This window comes from Carassius auratus, chromosome 7 (assembly GCF_003368295.1).
Source record: "Carassius auratus strain Wakin chromosome 7, ASM336829v1, whole genome shotgun sequence".
Classification (NCBI taxonomy): Eukaryota; Metazoa; Chordata; class Actinopteri; order Cypriniformes; family Cyprinidae; genus Carassius; species Carassius auratus.
Genome location: NC_039249.1, coordinates 5,404,323 through 5,425,849, shown reverse-complemented (window position 1 = coordinate 5,425,849; position 21,527 = coordinate 5,404,323). Strand labels below are relative to the sequence as shown.

At 39.1% G+C, this 21,527-nt stretch overlaps 1 protein-coding gene and 1 long non-coding RNA gene across 2 annotated transcripts in view; one reads left to right on the top strand and one right to left on the bottom strand.

Moving 5' to 3' along the window:
- The first annotated feature begins 5,312 nt into the window (after positions 1 to 5,312).
- LOC113105278 (uncharacterized) lies at positions 5,313 to 5,725 on the top strand. The gene is made up of 2 exons (XR_003292330.1): positions 5,313 to 5,452; positions 5,642 to 5,725. It is a non-coding gene; the product is annotated as an uncharacterized LOC113105278 (long non-coding RNA).
- A 130-nt stretch (positions 5,726 to 5,855) lies between these two features.
- The window catches only part of LOC113105645 (ephrin-B3), a 67,593-nt gene continuing 51,921 nt past the window's right edge, over positions 5,856 to 21,527 (bottom strand). The window contains exons 3-5 of the mRNA XM_026266844.1: positions 15,225 to 15,317; positions 13,944 to 14,012; positions 5,856 to 10,185 (exon numbers count right to left, since the gene is read on the bottom strand). Coding sequence (XP_026122629.1) covers positions 9,764 to 10,185; positions 13,944 to 14,012; positions 15,225 to 15,317 — 584 coding nt within the window. The 3' untranslated portion in view covers positions 5,856 to 9,763. The remainder of the gene's footprint in view (positions 10,186 to 13,943; positions 14,013 to 15,224; positions 15,318 to 21,527) is intronic.

Sequence of the window (21,527 nt, the reverse complement as noted above, 5' to 3'; positions counted from 1 at the left end):
TGTCGATCCGACAGCCTTTGTTGTGTGGAGAAAAAGAGACCCCCGCCGTTCTTTCTCTCTCTCTCACACACACACACACACACACACACACACACACTCACACCCACACACACACACACACATTCCACAAGCACAAAGGTTAAAGGGTGCAGCTGCCTCAATAAAGCAACGGGAGAGTGTGTGAGTCTTAAACAGAGAGTAAGTGGGGGAGTGAGGGAGGCGGCGGATTCATTTTTACTTTTTTCTGGGCTGAAAGTGTGAGCGAGGGGGGGGAGAAGAGGAGATGCAGGGCAGCTATTCTGCTGCTGAAGGACTCTTGTCAATTGGGGAATTTTTGAGAAACTTTCAAATTGAATTTCGAGGCTTTGTGGGGGTCCATTTTTGTCTCATTGTTTGGGAGACCATGCGTGTTTGCGCATGTCTTCGAGGCTAACAATTTTGTCTCGTTTTCCTGTGACATCTTTTTCAATGTTAACGGAACACCATAGAACTGAACACTTTTTCTTTGGGGACTTAAAAAAAAAAAGAAAAAATCCCTTCAGACGAAGGCCATATTGATTTTTGTTGTTGTTGTTGTTGTTGTTGTTGTGCTGTCTCAGGGTGTTGAAGTATTAAAGCAGGGTGAGACTGACCTCAGGTCACTGGGCATCAAAACAGGTTGTGAAGCGGAGAGATGGACGGTTGGTTTAGAAACAACATGAGTGGACGCTCTAGAGACTGTCTGTCTGTCCAACCTGAAAGATACATGATGATTGGGTTTAGAAACAGACAACTTTATGTGAACATACAGACTGACAGATGCTTATTCTGTTAGCTCCACAACCTCCTTAGAAAATTTTAGCTTTACTATCATCAGTGAACCACAGATACATCATTTTTTTATGAAAATCAGTCTGGAACAGCATTTGCAACCCATTTTACTTCCATAATGTGATGCATTTTTTGCATGGGGAAAAAAAAACATATGGTACACTATGATTTAAAAGTTTGGAGATGGTAAGAAGTCTCTCACGCTCATTAAGGCTGCATTTATTAGATCAAAAATAGCCTACATAAAAATCATTATTATTGTGAAATATTAGTGCAACTTAAAATCACTGCTTTATTTTAAAATATATTTGTAAATATAATTTATTCTTGTGATTAATTTTAAGCAGCCATTACTTCAAAATTCTTTGATGCTCAAGAAAAGTCTTACAATGTTATCACTGTTGAAAACATTTGAAAACGACTTTTTGAGGAAAATGTGATACATTACTTTTACAACTCTTTGATGAATAGGAAAATTAAAAGAGCAACATTTATTGGAAATAGAAATCTTTTGTAACGTGATAAACGCCTTTTCTGTCACATTTGATCAATTGAATGTGTCCCTGCTGAATAAAAGTAACAATTTCTTTCAAAGAAAAACTATCTGCTAACCATAAATGTTTAAACAGTAGTATACAACAGGAAAAAATGCATTCTGTCCATCTAGAATTGATTGGACCTTGAAAAGTGGGTGTTAATATCAGGGTCATCTGGTGTCCATTTTCAACAAGTTGATAACATTCTTTAGGATCTCAATGAAAAAAAAAAAAAGAGGCCAAGATTGCATTAAGTCTATAAAATACCTTGATTAAAATTTCTCAATGGTAGTGTAAAAAACACCCCTTTTACCCGATCAAAATCAGCGCTGCCGAAATCAACACGTTTTTTTGCATGTTGCTTTAAATGCTAATGAGCTTTGCTGACCCCGCCCCTCTCTTTCGTGGGGTGATGAACTGTGCACTGAGAGAATGTTAAATGTTTAATGTTTATGATTAAATAAAACCATTGGGTGGATTCTTATCATTATAGGGTAGATGTGTAGCCTGCACATACTGCCAACACACATATATGTTCAAACAACATGGAGACGTGAATTTAGCATCCGAAGACACCTTTAAATAAAATTTGCAGCAAATTTTTGTGAGGATTACATTTTTGTCCCAGGCATCAGGCCATATTTATTTAAGCCTCTACCAACTGGGAACCAAGATGGTGGAGAATGAAGGTCAAGCTCACCCTCGAGAGCTCCTTGATGTCACTTCCCAGTCACTTTATTTGCTATTATTGCTGTAACCTTTAAATTTACATACATTTAGGCAACCTGAAGGTACACTTTTTATCAGTTCATGTGTTCTCTGGGACTCTACAGCTGCTCTACAGTTTGAGTCCCAGAATTGCTTCAGGTTGTAACTAGTTTTAAATTACAGCAGGAAGGCTGAATTATCTGCAACAGCAGCCTCAAACAATGTCTAACTAGACTCTATCAGACTAAATAGCAGCCTTGGTGACATCAGACAAAAAGAAACGTTGTTTTAGAGACAGAGGTATTAAGATGAAAGTTTGATTATGAAGAACAAACCTTTACTTCTTGCGGTTAGAAAGCAATAAGCCAATTTTGGTTTCTCCTCGACTCGAATAACATAAGCAACCGAAGCATCAAAGATGAAAGAAGCACTCTAGATATAATGTGAATCAATGAATGATGAGATCGTGGGACCACCATACAATTTTCTGTGTGAATATCCGAGGGCAAACGATTACCCATAACTCACGGCAATGTTTTCGGATGCTATCACATACAGTAGATCTAAGGGTTTGTGAGAGCGTGTGGTTTGTGAATAAAGTGGAAGAGCGAATGTGAAACCGTGTGGGTGTATGAACTGTATTATATCGGATGTTCAACTGGTATGGTGTCATGTTAATAAATGAATCATCTGAAATGAACACCCTCTAATGACTCTCTCTCTAGTTCTTTTGCTTTATCAGCTTCGTTTTTACCAGCCCAGCTGTACCTGTCATCAGCCCCATTATTAACTGTAGCAGTTTGTTTTTCTCTCTCCTGCAACATAAAGAATGCAAGGCTTGAACGAGGAAGGGAGGAGAACATGTCGAAAGAGTGAGGGAGAGAGAGAATGTCCCTGTCAGAGATCAGAGCTGTGGTGGCTGTGAGACCGAAAGAGAGATTAAGCAGAGGGGGTTCCTGGTGACGACTTAAAGACCCGTCTTTTCATCAGTCGCTTCCAGTCGATGCTGCCTTCAGGTGCAATCAGAAACAGAGAGAGAGAGAGAAAGAGAGAGAGAGAGACACTTGACTTTCAGCCACCACCTTTCCTCACCTCGGCCTTTAGAAAGAAAGCGCAGGGGAGGTGGCCTGTACTTAATTCTCCTCTCCCTCGCTCATGTCGCACATTTGATATGCAGATGACTGACCGGCTTTTCAAATGGCCAAATTGCAGGCGGCTAGGAAACGATATCTCGCTCTCTGTGACCTTCAGGAGGGTCCCCATAGCAACGCGGTCTTAAGGCTCCTGTGGCGACATTCAAGTCAAGCGCGAGGTCTTCGGGATTTTTAGCTTTACCGCCAAAACCTGTTCAAATCTGATTATAGAGGATTATCTCCTAATTGATTTCACTCCAGGCCAACTCTGAGTTTTTTTTTCTTTCCTTTTTAATAACAAAAGAAAAGCACAGCTGTTGTCAGGAAGAAAGCAGTAGCCTATATGTGCATTTAAATTTTTTTTTTTTAAGTCTTAAAGCATAGCTACAGTGTGGTAGGAATATGTAAATATTAGATGTAAATGTATTTTTTCAGTTATTGTACACACCCACACGCACAAAGACTTTTGTTATATATGGAGATTAATATTCATATCTGAGACATTGATTTTGGTTTGGTTTAAACTGATCAAAAGGAGAGAGCAAAGGCCTCATAAGATTTAGGCATGTACTGTTACATGACGTCATTAAAACAATCACCCGAGTTGAATATTTTCTCATACAACAAAAAGTCTGTGAAATGTTAGGATACTCTTTTCCATCCCACTGGTACTTTGTAATATCCTTATACGTTAAGACTGAATGTAAGCTATGCCTTTTTATTATTTTGTTTCTCTTATTTGTTTGTATTGTTATTATTTGTATGTTCCTTTTTTCTGCAATAAAAAAAGTCTCTCATACACCTGGCATGGACTTTGTTGCGAAAAACAATCAAATTAATTTAAATCAAATCCTTGTACCGTAGTCTACTTCGACTCAAAGTGCATGACATCTTAATGAACTTGAGACCGCTCGAGTCTGTCAGACGCGCCGGAAGTGACGTCGCAGAGAAAATGCGTTTGCATCAAACGGATGTTCATGAATGTTAAGAGCGCTTTTGTTTTTAATGTGAAGTTATGTGATCGGTTGTTTATTATGTTTTCTTGACGCGAAATATAGATCCAGCTTAAGACTTGTTTTCACGTTAAGGGGTGAAGCAGATATTCAGTCATGGGCTTTTTTCCCACGAGGGAATATTGAATGGCTGTCTGATATGCATAGCAATGCTTTTCTTGGGAAAATGTATAATTAATTAATTTAAGGGCTGCCTCGGCCTCCCTTTCAATTCAGTTGACATTTTTATTTAGGCTAATGGCAGTGCCCACAAATAATGAACTGGAATTTGAAAGCAAGTTCAACAAAGTTGGCCTATGTGCAAAGCTGATGAAATATAAAATATAAATGTATTGCATATGATATATAGGTTAAACATTTCTATTTGTTTGATTTCAAACCAAATTTTTCCTGAAGTGGATGGCAAGCTGCAGTCCACAGGTTCATGTTAATGTCTTTTTCTTTTATCAAAATACATAATGTTTATACTATCAAAACTGAACACTTGCACAATTTTATCTCAAAATCTCTAATTTTTTTCCAAATAATGTGAAGATTCAATACGTTTTAATTAAAGTTTAGCGTTATGTAAAATTTGGGGGTACTTTGTAAGGCTTTTTATTTCTTTTTGAATGCAGATTGGATATATCTGTAGCACTTTTGGAAGCTAATCATATAATTAATTCAGGTCCTATGAGTTCAACTGGGGAAAAAAAGGTAACCACTCAGAGACAGCAATGATTTTAGATGGAGATTAAAAGGAGACTTTCTTATTAAATCCTTACAAAACCTAATTATCTGTGCAATCCACGTTAATTTTACCGCTAATTCTATTTAGCACAGAATTCTTGCAAAACCTAATTATCTACGCCGTCCATATTCATTTGATCAATCTATTGACTGTACATCAACAGTTGTCTTCATCTGCTGACATTTTATTTTTACCCACGGAAACTGTAAGAGAACAACCTGAGACACAGTTGAGAAATTCCCTGAGCAAACCATTGGGCGATAAAATACTCCTCTGGGTCATTAAAGGCATTTTAGAAAAATGATTACGCAATAAAGATGACCGCAGAAGCCTATAAGGCCATTTTAAGTGTTTTCTTTCTCTCCCTTGTGTTCCAGAACCTCTCTTCACACCTAAATCACATTGCACCAATGAGAGGACTGTAGCATGACATAAGCGTTCCCAGGCCAATAACACAGCCATCGCCTCTGCATCACCTGTAACTGTGTGGAAACCTCACGGGGGCAATCAGTACCAGATTTCGTGAGTTTTCATAAAAATAAAATTGTTGCCAGAAAGCAATGGTTGCTTTGGCAACATAATAGCATTAATGAAAACATACAGAAGGTTCTCTAAAGGAAAGCAATAAAAGAGAAAGAGATACAGTCTGAAATAACTAATATAAGAAAAGGTATTTCTGTGCATTTAAGAACACATTCATTTCTCTACTAGCAACGGATGGTGACTGTAAACACCACTGTTTACTTTAGAGAAGATGAAATACCAGGAAGAAGAGATTGATGGTAGAGTGAAAAATAAAAATAAAGAACATTAAATGGTTTCTCTATCTCATTCAGTTGCACGTTCAGTGGAAATCCACAAAACTCAATGCATTCGAAAACTAACACACACACAAACACACAGTAAAAACAAAAAAAGCCAAGAATGCATTGTAAAGTTTTTTTGTCTTTTTTAATCAACATTTCTTCAAAGGAATGTATTAGTTGTTTAACCCTTTATAAAGGCATGTATGCAGGAGGGAAAACAAGAGAGGGATCGTGAGGGGGAAGATGGAGCGATGGACACGGAAAAGAAAACAGCACACACAAAAACATGGTGTTTTACAAACGTCTGAACACATCACTGGAGAGGAATGGAGGTCTTTAAAGTGGCCACCACCCGCTGGCTATTGGCACAGAGAAACACGTACACACAACTGAAGCGTTCTCTAAAAAAAATACACACTTTGTGGTTCGTCCCCGCTTGTGTCTGCGTACAGAATACTGGTCCCAGCGTTCGTGGCGAAAAGCAAGTGCACAAAGAACCACTCAATGTGAAAGATGGGAGGGAGGATGGTGAGCAGAGAGAGTTTGTGTCTCCTCGTGTGTCCTCTGTGATCCGAACGCAATGCGTCGGTCCATCTTCGAACGATGTCCACGTGTGTTTCGGACATACGCACACCTGCACGCACACACACGTATCCAAGTCCATGTGCACAGGGTCAGAGACATGGCTTACGCTGATTGTTTTAGTAAATGCTAAAAAACAGAATTTGAACAGAAATCGAATGCTTAAATATGTATGAAACAGCCCACGAATACAACAGCGCCGAACAAACGTAACACCTCCACATTTTAGGCAACTTGATATTGAAGTGACAAAATCCAAATTGGCGTGTAAGAAGAAAACATCAATGTGACAGGAAAACAATGTCATGTTGTTTCTTTTTTTTATATCTCACAGTCTTGATGCACCAGAGTGATACGAAACTAAATGCTTTTGAGAGACAAATATTTAAGCTTTCTAGGCAGATTGAAAACAGTAACAGATTGTTCGAGTCCCAACGTCAGTCACAAATCACATCTGCAAAATAAGACCCCCAACGTATTTGGGTATGAATGGCTTGTTATTATGTGCATGTATGCGGCGTATTTCTTAGCGATAACATTCTTTTACACGCATACAAAACACACTGTGACAATGGCAGTGAAACAGAACACAATTTGTACTCCTAAGGCCAGAAAAATAATCTATGCTAGTATGCTGAGGCTTGGTTAACACATTGCAAACGCAAGAACAGATGTCATATCAACCTTTTTGAAATACAAAATGTACAAATTGGATACAGTTCAAGTAAAAATCGGTAACAAATTATTAAATTGTTTACTTTTCCCCCCACATTACATGTGTGGTGCTTCATTACTATTTACTACTAGTTAACTGTTTTCGGAATAGCATACTAGCATACAGTTCTTACAATGGAATCTCACACATGACATGCAGGAAAAATAAATAAATAAAAGATAAAATGGCCACAAATTTATTAAAACGTATTAATTAGTTTCCTCGTTTTAGTTTATTGGCGACCATGTTGTAGTACTTTGTTCCCTCACTTTAGTTAAAGTGTGGATTTAACTAAAACAACAGAGCTAATTAATGAAACGTGGCCACAAATGAATAACTCGTATGAATGATTTCTTAATTTGTAGCAACAATATCTTGTTTTGTATGGGGCTCTGTAGTTACCATTACCGCCATATGGCAAAATTTTCTCTGCTAATTAGCTAAAAGCTAGTCAAAGCATGCCATTTTTAATTCACTTTAGCTAATATTTCGAAATAGCATACTGTATGACAGATATTTTAAGAATAGTGTTCTATTCCAAATTCAGCCATCGACTAACTGAAGCTAACTAGTTTTGTAAGATTCTTTGCCAGACGGCTGATCAGCCATGTCAGAGAAAACTGACCATAGTTTATGCCAATATGTGCTGAGAATGCAACTGAGTCCTGACACATTTCAGAAAGCAACGACGTGTAGTTGGAAGCGTTTGCGTTCACATACATGCGTAGAGTGTATTTCAGGCCTAAAAGAGAGATTTCCATTGGCAATAACAGAGATATACAGTACACACAGCTAGTTACAAAGCTGCATGACTGTGTGTGTGTGTGAGTGTGTGTGTGAGAGAGAGAGAGAGAGAGAGAGAGAATGTGAAAGAACAATGCTAATCACGGCATTTGTTGAGGTAACCAGCATGTATGCCCAATTAGAATGGCTTTTGATTGTGTTTTTGAGCTGTGCATGTGTGTATGTGATGAAAATCTCTACAAGAGCTTTTCTGTTTGAGTCTTTCTCCATATGTGTGTGTGTGTGTGAACATATCTACTAAGCTGTGACACGTCCGGTACTCATGAATTTGAAACGAGTCTAGAAATATTTCCAACCCACTTCATGTGAACAAAAAAAGAGCACTGTGTGTCTGTAAAAGAGTAATTATGTGTGTCCATCTATCCTGTTGTCCATCTGAGAGAATGAGTTTGTTTCTTCCGCTCTTTGTACCGCAGAAGACCACCGGCCCCAAATCGGCCTCTTCCACCGCTTCAGACGAGTTTATTAAAAACCTCTCCATCCCTCTCTCTCTCTTCTCCTTCACTCATCTTTCAACTTGCCTTCTCTCCCCCCCACCTCCCCCTCCCCCTATTTTTTTCTTTTAATGTGTAATTCTTCCATAGTTTCAGTCTTTCTAGAAGTTTCCTCGCTCATGCGTTTGCTTTCCCAAACAGGCGGTGTTCGCATACTTTTCTTTTTATTTCACCCCCATCCGATTCTTCCCTCCTCTCTGGATTTTTCCCCCCTTTATTCCAAGCGTCTTTAAAAATAATAATAAAAAAAAACTCTCTCGGATTTTTCTACCTCAACACATTCACAAACGAGGTCTAGCTTCAAAACTACATCAGAGTAAAAGGAGCTATAAAAATATATGTGTTGAGCGGAGGAGACTCCAGGGAAAGAGGAGAATGAGGGGGAACCAAACAAACCCGGTTTCTGCAACGGAATGAAAGCATTAAATTAATTTACAACTCAAAAAGGGTAAGAAACAAGGTCAGCATGTCATATAAAATAGAAAAACCAAAATTATGCCTAGCAAGCTAACTTTACATGAAAAAAAATCTACAAATTATTTTACTGAGTATTCATATATAATTATAATCTATGTGTTGAAAGCGATAAAAAAAACTTTTTGTTGTTGTTCGCTCATATTTTTGTGTTTTGGTTTTGAAACAGTCACACGCTCCCATGCTCACGCTAACACTGTACTCAAACACGCACTCATCCGTACGCAAAAACACTCGCGAGTTGCACTGAAGCACACCGGTCGCAACGTGTGCGACAGCAGTGTCGGAATATTTATCCTACACACTCACAAAATACACACGTTATTAAAATATACAAGATTCTCCACGCCACTGCGACTCCACCAATCAAACACATGGGTCCTAGATCATGTGATGGCAGCCCTGTGTGACGATTGGCTGAATCGATGGCCCCTCCCTCTTTCGAAGGAGTTTAACACAAACTAGACTGCTATTTGTGAGTAAATGTAGCATTCGAAGTCGAAGTTCACATGTTGTCTTTGTAGGTATTGACAAGTTGAGTTTTCTTTTCTTTTTGTGTGTTTTTAGTCTTTTTGCAAGTACATCAGAAAAAGTTTTGATGCTTGTGCTCCAGAATGGCCCCCAAGAAAGGAGTTCATGTTTTTTTCAGTTGGCTGAATCACTCCAGGAGGGCTTCTCTAGCTTTAAGAACTTTTCCCCATGTGGGACGTCAAAGAGACAACCTCTCTCTAACAAAAGGCCAAAGTTGGGTGAGTTGCGAGAAATGGTAACACACACACACGCACACACACACACAGACACAGACACAATCGACCTCAATCAGTCAGGGTGTCGGAGAAATGCATGTGAATGTAAAAGGATCTGATCTACAGGGATTTGATTGTGAGGGCGGGGCTTAGGTAGTCGTTTAAGGTGGGTGTGGTCTTAGCAGATGTTGTCGTAAGGTCGTCTCCGGTTCTCATACTTTATAGTAGATGTTGGCGGGACTCTGAGGTGGCATCTCCTGTACGATGTAGACCGGATGGCCATAATCCCCGCTCACTTTCTCATAGTGTGGGCAGTAGGCGGAGTCAGAAGTCCGCAGCGGGATGATGATGTCGCTAGGCTCCGAGCCGTTGTTGTTGCCGCTTCCTACGCCCCCGCCACAGCCCCGTTTGGGCGAGGTCAGGGACGAGAGGGAGAGCGGAGGGTGGTGTGATTCAGAATGCTTGGCATGTCGTCGTCGGTAGCACACCACGCAGATCACGGCTGTTACGAGCAGTAGGAAAGCCGAACCGCCGGCTGCACCTGCGATAACGGCGATGTTGGAGGGGGGAAGGGGGCCGTTTTCTCCACCAGGACCTCTAGGGGGAATTCTGGGATGTGTGTTGTTTCCAGCACCTGCAAAACAGAGAAGAATTTGATCAATTCAACAGATATATAAAGACACTCCATATATGTGATCTGCTCCATCATTTTGACTTTTTTTTTTTTTTCAAGATTTCAAGAAAACAATATAAAAATAATTAAATACGTAAAAACTACAATGCTTAATTCAGGGCTGTACAATTAATTGATTTGTAATCATGATTACAATTAATCGTTCAAAGATGAAACTACAAAAAAAGATCCACTTTCATTATTCTGAATGCTTAAGATTTTTTTTTTTTCGACATTTTATCTAGTTTTTCAGGAAGAGTATCAGCTTTTATTTTCATATCATTAATGACTTGCAGTTGCTTCAAATAATGTTATAAATCTATGCAAAACATTCATAATTAATCGAAATTACAATTTCAAAGGAATAATCAACAATTATTTAATAATATAGCCCTAATATAATAATTGTATCTTTACTGTAGAATTTTTAAAAACATTAAATCTGTAATAAACTGGGCAATATGAAGGCTAAAAAAAATTTTTTTTTGCTTATAATCACATTTCCCTGCAAACAAGCTTACTGTGATAGCTGCTAAAATGATAAGAGTGTGTCACATATTGCTTTGAACAAACTTGGACATTAGATTAGTTCACATAAGTCCCCTAAATTGACATCCCTTGGCTAAACATGAAGTTTTCTAAAGTTCAGTGCTTTTGTCAGGAAAACTTTTCTGAGTCTTTCTGGATTGCATGTGGTGATGACACCCATTAGTGAGATGACCACCTTTAACTTGTTCCCGTATTGGAGCGCGGACTCAGAGAAGTGCCCTCTGACACTTACATGAGTATTAGTCTGATGTAGCGGGTTCATTAGCGCTGCCACATCCTGCCCTATAGCATCGCCTTCCTCCGTCTACCTCGTCATCTGATGGGCTAGTTAATGACTTTAACCAATCAAATGGAACAAATTAAATGGGGCCAGTCATCTAACCCTTTGATTGGCTTGTTCGTGTCCCTTAACAGATCAGACCGAACCAATTAGAGTCCTCTGTGTTCACTCAAACTGTCAGAAATCTGAATAAAGTTTGGAGGATGTTGTAAAGTACTGGACTTTTCTCTGAACTTGCTGACCAGTGACTCACATCACAATGAGTCAAGGTGGATTGGGTTTCCGCAAACATGCACGTTTTGGCACGGGGGTAAAACACGCAGTGTAAACCTGCGGTCAGCCACTGCGGTCTGGCAATGGAGACGTGAACCGCAATCATCAGACCGATGAGTTGAAAAATAAAGATGAGGAGATGAGTATTTGGACACAGCGTTAAGACCTGTTCACAGCAAGAGCGAAATGTAAAAGTGGCATTTCCCAGACAGAATGTCTAATGCAATGAGAGTAAATTGGAAAAACCTTTGATAATCAGTCAAAGCATGAATAGTTTCATAGAAGTGCACTGTTTTTTTTTTTCATTCAAAAGTCTCTTTTGAAAGAATATCCATCCTCAATATTTCCTCTCTGTGTAAACTGGCCTTTACAGTACTTGCAGACGAGGCTAGACCATGAATTATTCTTAATATAGCAACTTAGTGCTGCTGGAAGTTGTTTATCGTTCTTTTTTTCTGCCCTAAAAGCTGTTAAACACTCAGAGGACACACCAGGGAGCAACAGTTCTAAATGTTATCTTCTGTAATAATAATAATAAAAAAAACATAGTACAGTAAATATATATCTATTTTTTACATATGAAACATGAACTGTGGTTTTTGTGCTGCAAGTTTAAACACTGGAATGGTGTATTTAGCCTCTATGAACAACAGCTGAGAGAGCATTTTAATAGAAGTGGGATCTATGAAGCTATATTAGTCATTTTTCTTTACATAACGGGATTATGGCGTGTGGGAGGCATTTCGCAGGGGAAATGAAAGCCAATCTAAATGCTGTGGCTTGATTGGGCTCTTTAAGACGAGGAACCTGAGGAAGTACAAAACCACACAATAGAGATGTGCTAGATAACAACCACATGGTCATTCTCAAAGGTGGACTGCCTTACTATAAAAGACTTTATAGGTTATTAAAGGGGCACTTCAAACAAAAATGAAAATCTAACTTGCAGGACTATCTTTCTTGTGTGGAAAACAAAATTAGATGTTTTGCACAAAGTCCAAGCAGCTGTTTTGACAAATAAACATAAAATGCTCCATATGACTTGAGCAACGGACTGCTATGTAAGTGGTTTTTACAATGTAAATCTTGCCCTCTGTTGCTACAGCATGTTTTGTTTGCAATGTGTAGAGAACCAAAGGTGTTTGGTGACATCAAATTTGCTTGAAAAGCCAACTGAAATGAACTTCCATTGAAAAACAACTTGACACAGTCACTTTTGGCTGTATTGAAAGAAGGGCATATAAATTTGAATTTAACTGAATCAAACTTAAATTTTGGTGTTCACACAAGCCTTCAGAAGACCTGAAATAGTTGAGTTTTATGGACTACTTTATAGTTACGGTGTATGCAAACTGGCAGTAGCAAAATATTCTCATTTTGTGTCCCACAGAATAAAACACTGTTGATTTTGGGTGAACTATTCCTTTAAGAAGGAAAGCTATAGCTTAGTGGCAATGGGAAACACAGATTGGAAATGTACAACGGGTTTGATTACACACACACACATTAAATACAAGACATGGAACAAATGACCATTGTGCTTACTTATCTGATGTTTCAGTGCGCGTATATGTGTGTGTGCAGTTGTGATCTCTACGGGAGACCATGAGAGCCCCTGCAGAGCACGGGAACGGTCGGAAATACAGGGATCTGACTGCAGGCGCTCTCAATTGCCCCATCATTATTCTTGACACAATTCCTCTTGTTTTTTCTCTCCATCCCTCACTCCTTTCCTCCACCTCCTCCTTCGCACCGTGTCTCTCTGACTTTCGGTGTTATTGTGCTCATAATGACCTGCAGCCTCCCAAACTCACCTACATCCTCCACCACTCCAAGTCATGACAGACAACCAGAAAGACAGACAGAGAGACAGACAGACAGACAGACAGACAGACAGACAACCAGACAGACAGACAGACAGAGAGACAGACAGACAGACAGACAGACAGAGAGACAGACAGACAGACAGACAGAGAGACAGACAGACAGACAGACAGACAGACAGAGAGACAGACAGACAGACAGACAGACAGACAGACAGATAGACAGACAGACAGATAGATTTTGTTTTCGTCTGTGTAAGTCAGAGCAAAAACAGAATAGGACACAAGGCAACAGTCTCTTGCTCCCAAATGTCACACCCGACGAACAAAGAGTGTGAGTAATTTTCTCTTTCTATCATCCTACACTAATCATCCTTCCTCTCCCTCCCATTTTCTGTGTCTTTCTTCCTCTCAGGACCAACTAAACTCAAGCCGCAAAAACTAATGGCATTAATAAGTCTCCGAAACGGCGGCTCTCTCCTCCTCTCATCCTTTATCTTTCCCCGTGCGGCCATTACCCCCACCGCATTCTGCCTCCAGTCCGTGGCTCCAAGGCCTCCGTAGAAGACAGCGGATGGTGAATTAGAGGGGAAAAAATGAGGGAACGTGAGGAGGAGAGAACAAACAGAAGGGTGGAATATATCAAAAAGAACCCGAGCGCCAAGATGCCTGTTTCTCTCTATCCATCTGTCGCTTCCTTCCCTTGTTTCTTTAGTTAGTTCTGTTCTTTTATTAATGTTGTGTCTGTTTGGGATGAGCCATGTCCTCCTGATACCAAAGGCAGCTGTGTTTACCTGGATTCAGGCTGTTGATACGGTCCGCAGGGTCAGGTTTGGGAGATTTGGCCGGCAGACCATATGGACCTATGGACACATGATTGAGAAACTTACAACATACAGTAACAAAAACAAATATGCTACCGCATCACAACCTGATAAGCATGATACTGGGATTTAAATGCAACTTCTTGCATTTACACACAAATACATTTCATTTTAGAACATATTAAAAGAGAAAATATTTCTGTTTTTGCTGTATTATCAAACTTGCTGCTTGATGAGAACGAAGACGAGACTTATTTCAAAAACAATGTCTTAATCACTCCAAAATTTGTGTGTGTGTGTGTGTGTGTGTATGTGTGTGTGTATATATATATATATATATATATATATATATATATATATATATATATATATATATATATATATATATATGTTGTTGTTGAGGGGCTACTGGTGAGGTTACAAACACTTTAGACAGCAGACAGACATTTCTCGTACACACACACACAGACACACACAGACACACACAGACACACAGACACACACACACACACAGACACACACACACACAGTCATCTCTGAGTCTATGGCGAGCTGTCACACTTGTCAAAATGCCATGACAGTCTGTGTGTTTATGTGCAGGCACATCTCATCAGATATCTCCAACCGAAACGGCTTTTATTTAGATGACAAACAAAACAGACGTGACCTTTCAGCCACGAAGCAGATAACAACTACAGTGAGAGAGCGAGAGGGACAAAGAGAGAGCAAAAGGGATTTTTAAGTAAAGTCAATAAATGTTCTGAAAAAAATAAAAATAAATCTAAATCATAGCCAAAGATGGGAGGCCGAAAAAAGAGTAAAATAAAAACAAAGCGTTTCATAGTCTTTGAGCCGTGGTAATCCTCTCTTATTCAACAGTGTAGTGTGATAGGCATGACTGATAAATAACTCTAAACACACAACAGACACGAGTGTTTGTGGTGTACTGTTACGGCTCAGGGACTTGTGTCCACAGTCTGTTGGGATTCACTTACTGCTGTTTTCCTGAGTTTAATAATGAAAACTAACAAGAGGCCAACAGAGTTTGTGTTTGCGTGCAAACAAAAGCTATTGGTCACGAGCGTGGTCATGTGTGCCACTGAGAGAAATGCTATACTGAGCCTAAGTTTCAGCAAATCCAGCATCCATCCGTAACTGTTTCAGGTGACCAACCCTCTGGCCTTGTCTGCCGATATGCTCCCAAGAGAGTGTGTGTGTGTGTGTGTGTGTGTGTGTGTGTGTGTTACTCACTCTGTCCCACTTTCAGCACCACCTTCATGCCCTGTGTAGCGCAAACTCCGCCTCTCATGCTCTCCAGCCCCTGACGCGTCCCATCTGATGTAGCTGTGAAAGAAAGAAAGATTTATGACATTAGTATACAGGTATCACACACAGCAGACAATCAACCGCAATCACTTCTTGTTCTTAATCGGGCTAATTTGTCTTTTATGACTTGTTTCCACATATGAAAAACATAAACATACTTGAAAAGCAACACTGCATGAAACATTAAGCTTTGTTTTCATATACTGTACTTCTGGCAGCCTTATCAAATCATGAGTCAAGACAGATGTTAACAATAATGATTTGTTACAGTATCAATATAAAAGATTGAGTTAAGATCACCACAGTGTGGGATACAGTATCTCACAGTTGTGAGTCTGCTTGTATACTACACACAATACAGACAATTTTCTGGGAAATTGTCAACTAGGGAGTATTTTACTGAAAATGACCTCAATGTGAACAGCATAAATTCTGCATGCTACACAATAATGTGTGATATGGTGTCACAAACAGACTCAAAGACACAGATCTGATACTGTAGCAATATTAGTTCCCTCTGACACACAGTCATTCTGCACAGATATTTGATTGAATGTAGATTTACACACACAAATGTCACTCTGCATCATGGTGCAGCTCTAATGAGGCCTAATTTCCGGTCCCTGAGGAGGTCATTTAACATCCTAAAATGCGTCAAACTGCATCTATCACTCATACACACACAAACTCGCTTAATCCAGGACTCCTCCATAATGCTGACAGGTTCTTGAGAAATGATATTGGTGAGCTTCATGGACCTATAGTAAGTGGGCCAGTGATGGCTGCTCCTGATATGAAGTGGGCTACAGGTGGACGTCATGTGAGATGCATGTGGGTCGAGGTGAGCTAAGAGCGGCCGACGGCTTGTTACATGTGGGCCAGACGCATGGGCCGAAGACAGGACAGGACAGCTTGTCCTTGGTAATAAGGCCTGGCCGTCTTAAATGAGAGAGAGAGAGAGAAATAATGATCCGATGTAAGTGAGAGTGCCAGATCTTATTTACCGAGGGATGGCGTGAGAGAGAGAATAATGGAGGACAGACACACCTCCGCCCCACGCTGGTGAAATATATTGTGCCTCCTGATTCTGATTGCTTCATTTATTTTAAATAAATCACGCTCTCTCAGTCTCAGGTGGACATTTTAAACGTTTTTATCTATTTCAGAAACAAAACACCCCTGGGCAGCAGAATAACATAACACCAATGACCCATGGAAGGTGTGAAAAAAGAGGCCTTCACACCTTCATCTCTCCCTCACTCACGCTCTCAGGACAGAGGCATAAAAAGACGGACGGATGATTGATAGATAGATAGATAGATAGATAGATAGATAGATAGATAGATAGATAGATAGATAGATAGATAGATAGATAGACAGACAGACAGAGAGACAGACAGAGAGACAGAGAGATAGACAGAGAGACAGACAAAAAACAGACAGAGAGACAGACAGACAGAAGACAGACAGACAGACAGACAGAAGACAGACAGAGAGACAAACAGACAGAGAAACAGACAGAAGACAGATAGGCAGAAGATAGACAGACAGACAGAATATAGACAGACAGACAGACAGGCAGAAGACAGACAGAGAGACAGACAGAGAGACAGAAGACAGACAGAGAGACAGACAGAAGACAGACAGACAGACAGAAGACAGACAGACAGAAGACAAAGAGACAGACAGACAGAAGACAGACAGACAGAGAGACAGACAGACAGAAGACAGAGAGACAGACAGACAGAAGACAGACAGACAGAGAGAAAGACAGACAGAAGACAGACAGACAGGCAGAAGATAGACAGACAGACAGACAGAAGACAGGCAGAAGATAGACAGACAGACAGACAGAAGACAGACAGACAGACAGACAGACAGACAGAAGACAGACAGACAGACAGACAGACAGACAGACAGACAGACAGATAGATAGATAGATAGATAGATAGATAGATAGATAGATAGATAGATAGATAGATAGATAGATAGATAGATAGATAGATAGATAGATAGATAGATAGAGCCGGAAGGTCAAGGTTAACTGTAACCCTTAAACATGGATATTTTGAGACATTACGTGAGATGGAAAGAAAAGAGAGAGACGGAGGGAGGGAGACACTAATGGTCTCTGACAAGCTGTTGCTGATGTGATTGAGAAGAGAGACGATAGGAGGTGATGGAAAGACCAAATGTGTGAGCAGACGACAGAAAAGACGAGAGGGACTATGAATGTGGCTCTTCCCTATAAGCTGAAGTACTGAAAGGTCTTGTGGCAGAAAAAAAATAAAAATGGGAGAGTCAAAAGACAAGCAAGAACAACTGTTTATTGTAAGTAGCAAAGCTGTAGCTTCAGCTCTCCTTCAGAGATAAATGGGAGGCAGAGAGAGAGAGAAACAAACCGGCACAGAGAGATAAAGAGGTAAAAATGGGATGAGAGACTGATGGAAACACAAAGACTTAGAGAAGGAGAGAGAGAAAGAATAAAGGAAGGACAGGATGAGTAATTGAGACAATGATCAGCAGTGATGGCGGGATGAGGAGAAGCGGAGGACGGAGTGGAAAAGAAACACCATTCTCCAAGTCATATATAGCAGGAACAGAAAGAAACGAAGTGCAGAAGTCATGAAGAAACATTGCAGTCATTCGTTCCTAATCGCTACGTGTGTTTTATTCACCTCAGTGTGTGCATTTCTCTCCAGGATAAGAATAAAAACCGCTGCGTGTCACAAAGATTCAAGACAGAAGAACTGATACAAAGAATGAAGTTTAAAGGCCAGAAGTGCGATTTAGTGAACAAAACAACAAATAAATGAAGCCGAGGAGGCTGTGTGTGTGAGTGTGATTGAGCGTGCATCTCCCACGCATGTATTTATGTAAAGGGGTTCTGGGATGCCTCTCGTCACACTAATGATGGTGATAAAGCGCTAGTCAGTCAGACGTGTGTGTTATGTGTGGGTGTTATCCCACGGCTATTACTGTGGAAGCACATTTGTGTGCGAGTGTGTTTATTAGAGTTACAGACAGTGAGAGACTGTGTGTGTGCAAATCTGATGTACTTATGTACAGTAGCATATATGTTAGATGTATTTTAATGGCAGATAATCAAGGCATCATAAATATTCAAATTCTGTCTGTTAAAGGAATATTGTGGGATATTTGTAACCTGTCGATTTAACTGCGAAAGCATATACGCATGTGTATGAAAATGTGGTCATCATTTAATCACCCATATGTATTACATAAATGCATAAATATCTACATCAATGAGTGACAGTTACCTGTTAGTTACAGGAAATCCAGTGGTAAAAATAATTTAATCACTTTTAATTCAAAATGTTGCCTTGGAAACTAACAACAACAAAAACATTTTTAAACTGATGTCTTAACTTACTAAAACTAAATCTGAAAAAAATAATAATAATAATACAATTTATACAAAAATACAAAAACTAAACAGAATTTAAAAAAATCTGATAAAAAGTCACAAAATCAAATTGACATTTTTAGAAATAAAAGCTCATTTGAAATATTAATGTATAAATAAGTGCATAAATTAGTGTATAAATCAGTGCATATATAATAATGCTAAACACTTCAAATCTCACATATAGTCAACTATGGCACATCATTGAGTCTTGCAATCACATCAGAGATTGATTATAATGATTTTGAATATGAAAATGTTCAAATCACAATAATGTGAGATTAGTGGCAGAGGGTAGGCTTTTTAGCAAACACTTAAATTAGGATCTTTTCATCACACATGGCTTCTGAAGACTACTTTTTTTTCACTTCTGTTACTTGCTAGACAATTCCCATTCGCTTTGGAATGGAAAAGAACAGCATTAGCATCTGCTTTCCTTGTCTACAGAAGAAAGAAAACCACAGCATTTAGAACAACATGCGTGACAGTAATTCATTCTCCATTTTTATTTTTGACGAAAATGATCCTTTTAATAAAATATCAGCCTCACATTTCTGTTTTCAACCCCTCTGGCGCATTTTCCTGCTACGCTTTCATTCAAACTGCATATGTATACACACTAAAAGCAGGTTTTCTCTTTGTTACAAACTGAGGAACAGGTCGAAATGAATGTTCTATATAATCGGCAACATTCCACAGATGCTCTTCTCAGACTACGAGCTGTAAATAACTCACGATATTCCATTAAAAATGGCTCAAAACACATGCAGTATTGAGCTGCAAAACATGAAGTTAGCGTGAGAGTGTGAAATATGTGTGTGTGTGTTTTTTTAGTACAGAACTGAATCAGGAGAGATTTGCACTGCTGTCCTCAGCCAACTATTTCCACCTCTGGCTCACACTTCATATTTCCTGAAACTAAATAAGACTCAATAAATCAAAAGCAACACATTCATATGGTTAATTTAAGCCATTAATGAAGCCTTCTTAAGCAATTAAGAGCGTACTGACAGCTAAAAAAAAAAAAAAGGACAGGAGAACTCACCAAAAAGAGTTGCCAAGTAAGAGTCACAGCTGGGGCAAAATCATAATGTTTTCCATTAACTTTAAAAGCAGGAAAAATGCCGCAATATTCTTGCAAGGCACAATTTATGGCGTTATCTACCAAAACAACAGCAATTTATAAGACAAAATGCCTGCTGATGTCAAAATGGATGCAGATTTTCATGGCACTTCTCTTAATGTTTCTGAGCGGAGCGTTCTGCGCTCTGATTGGTCGGTTTATGACATCCTCAGAAGAGGCACAGGAGGACGGAGACGACGTGCGCTGTAAATGACTTTCACCCTGACGTGTCTGACAAGACCGCGCTGTCATCATGAATGGCCCAGTGCGAGTCTATGATAAAGCAGCACAGGCTAACATCAGCTCGTGTGTGTATCTGTGAGCGGGACAGATTAAGGAGCCTCTCGAGGTAGGCACGAGTATATCACACTGACAATCTTGGCAATGGTGCATAATTGCAGCTCATAATGTCCCAGATGATCACATGCACACAGTAACACTAGAATACAGTTGTCAAAAGCAAACATGTTTAAAACATAAATGACATACGAGAGTGTATATATAATCTACTCCCCACACACACACAGCTAGGAATTCTGGGCCTCCTGACTGTATATTGAGCTGGGCCTCCTTTTTAAACAAAATGTTAGGACAATACATTTTCTGATACCCACTTATACTGAAGTATTACAAAACTGAGCATTTCTCAGTCTTTCTTTCATAAGACCACGACTTAATATTGAATATTGCTGGCTCTGTACAATCGAAAGCATTTGTAGAATAATTACGACAATGAAATAATTGACTTGCCAATTGTCTATTTTTGAATTCAGAGTGTTTTAAAAGCATTGCACACTACCGTTTATAAGTTTGGGGCAGTAAGATTTTTTTGGAAAGAAAGAAATCAATACTTTTATTAAACAAGGACACATTAAATGTATCAAATGCAACAGTAAAGGCTTCTGTTGCTTTTTTTCTACTATCTATTCATCAAAGAATCCTGTAGAAATGTATCAGTTTCCGGAAAAACATTAAGTAGCACAACTGTTTCCATTACAATCCAACAATTGTAAATGTTTCTTAAGCACCACATCAGCACATTAGAAACATTTCTAAAAAGATCAAGTAACAATTAAAGACTGGAGTAAAATAGGAAAACAGAATATCATTTTTTTATTTGTTCAGTTCCACAATCTTCCTGTTTTAAATTGCACTTTTAATTAAATAAATGCAGCCAAAATTAGACTAAAATTAATTTAACCAACCCTAAACTTTTGAATGGTAGCGCATCATTTTATGATTCTTTAGTTCTAAAAAAAACAACAACAAAAAACACCTGCTTTCAGTCTTCTGTCATAACTTTATAACAGAAATTATAAAGTTTTTATTTCTTTATTTTAGAGTTTGTTGCTTTCCATTGTCATGCCAATGAAGTGGAAAATTCATGGAAAATTGTTAATACAATTTAAACTCATTTTTAACAGTTATGACACATTATGCCACAAATGCTGTCAGTTAAGGCTAATTTGTATCAAATCTGCAATATTTCTTATATTCTCACATAAATACATTCTTGAGGGCCCCTCTGCACCTCTGGACCCCTAGGGTTGTTCCCACTCACATTTGACCCTATAGAGCATACATGGTAGACTTAAAACCAGCTACGGCTGTACTAAGCGATAGTATATGCTCATATAAACGCCAAAGGTTCATGGGGCACTAACCTTGTTTTGAGATA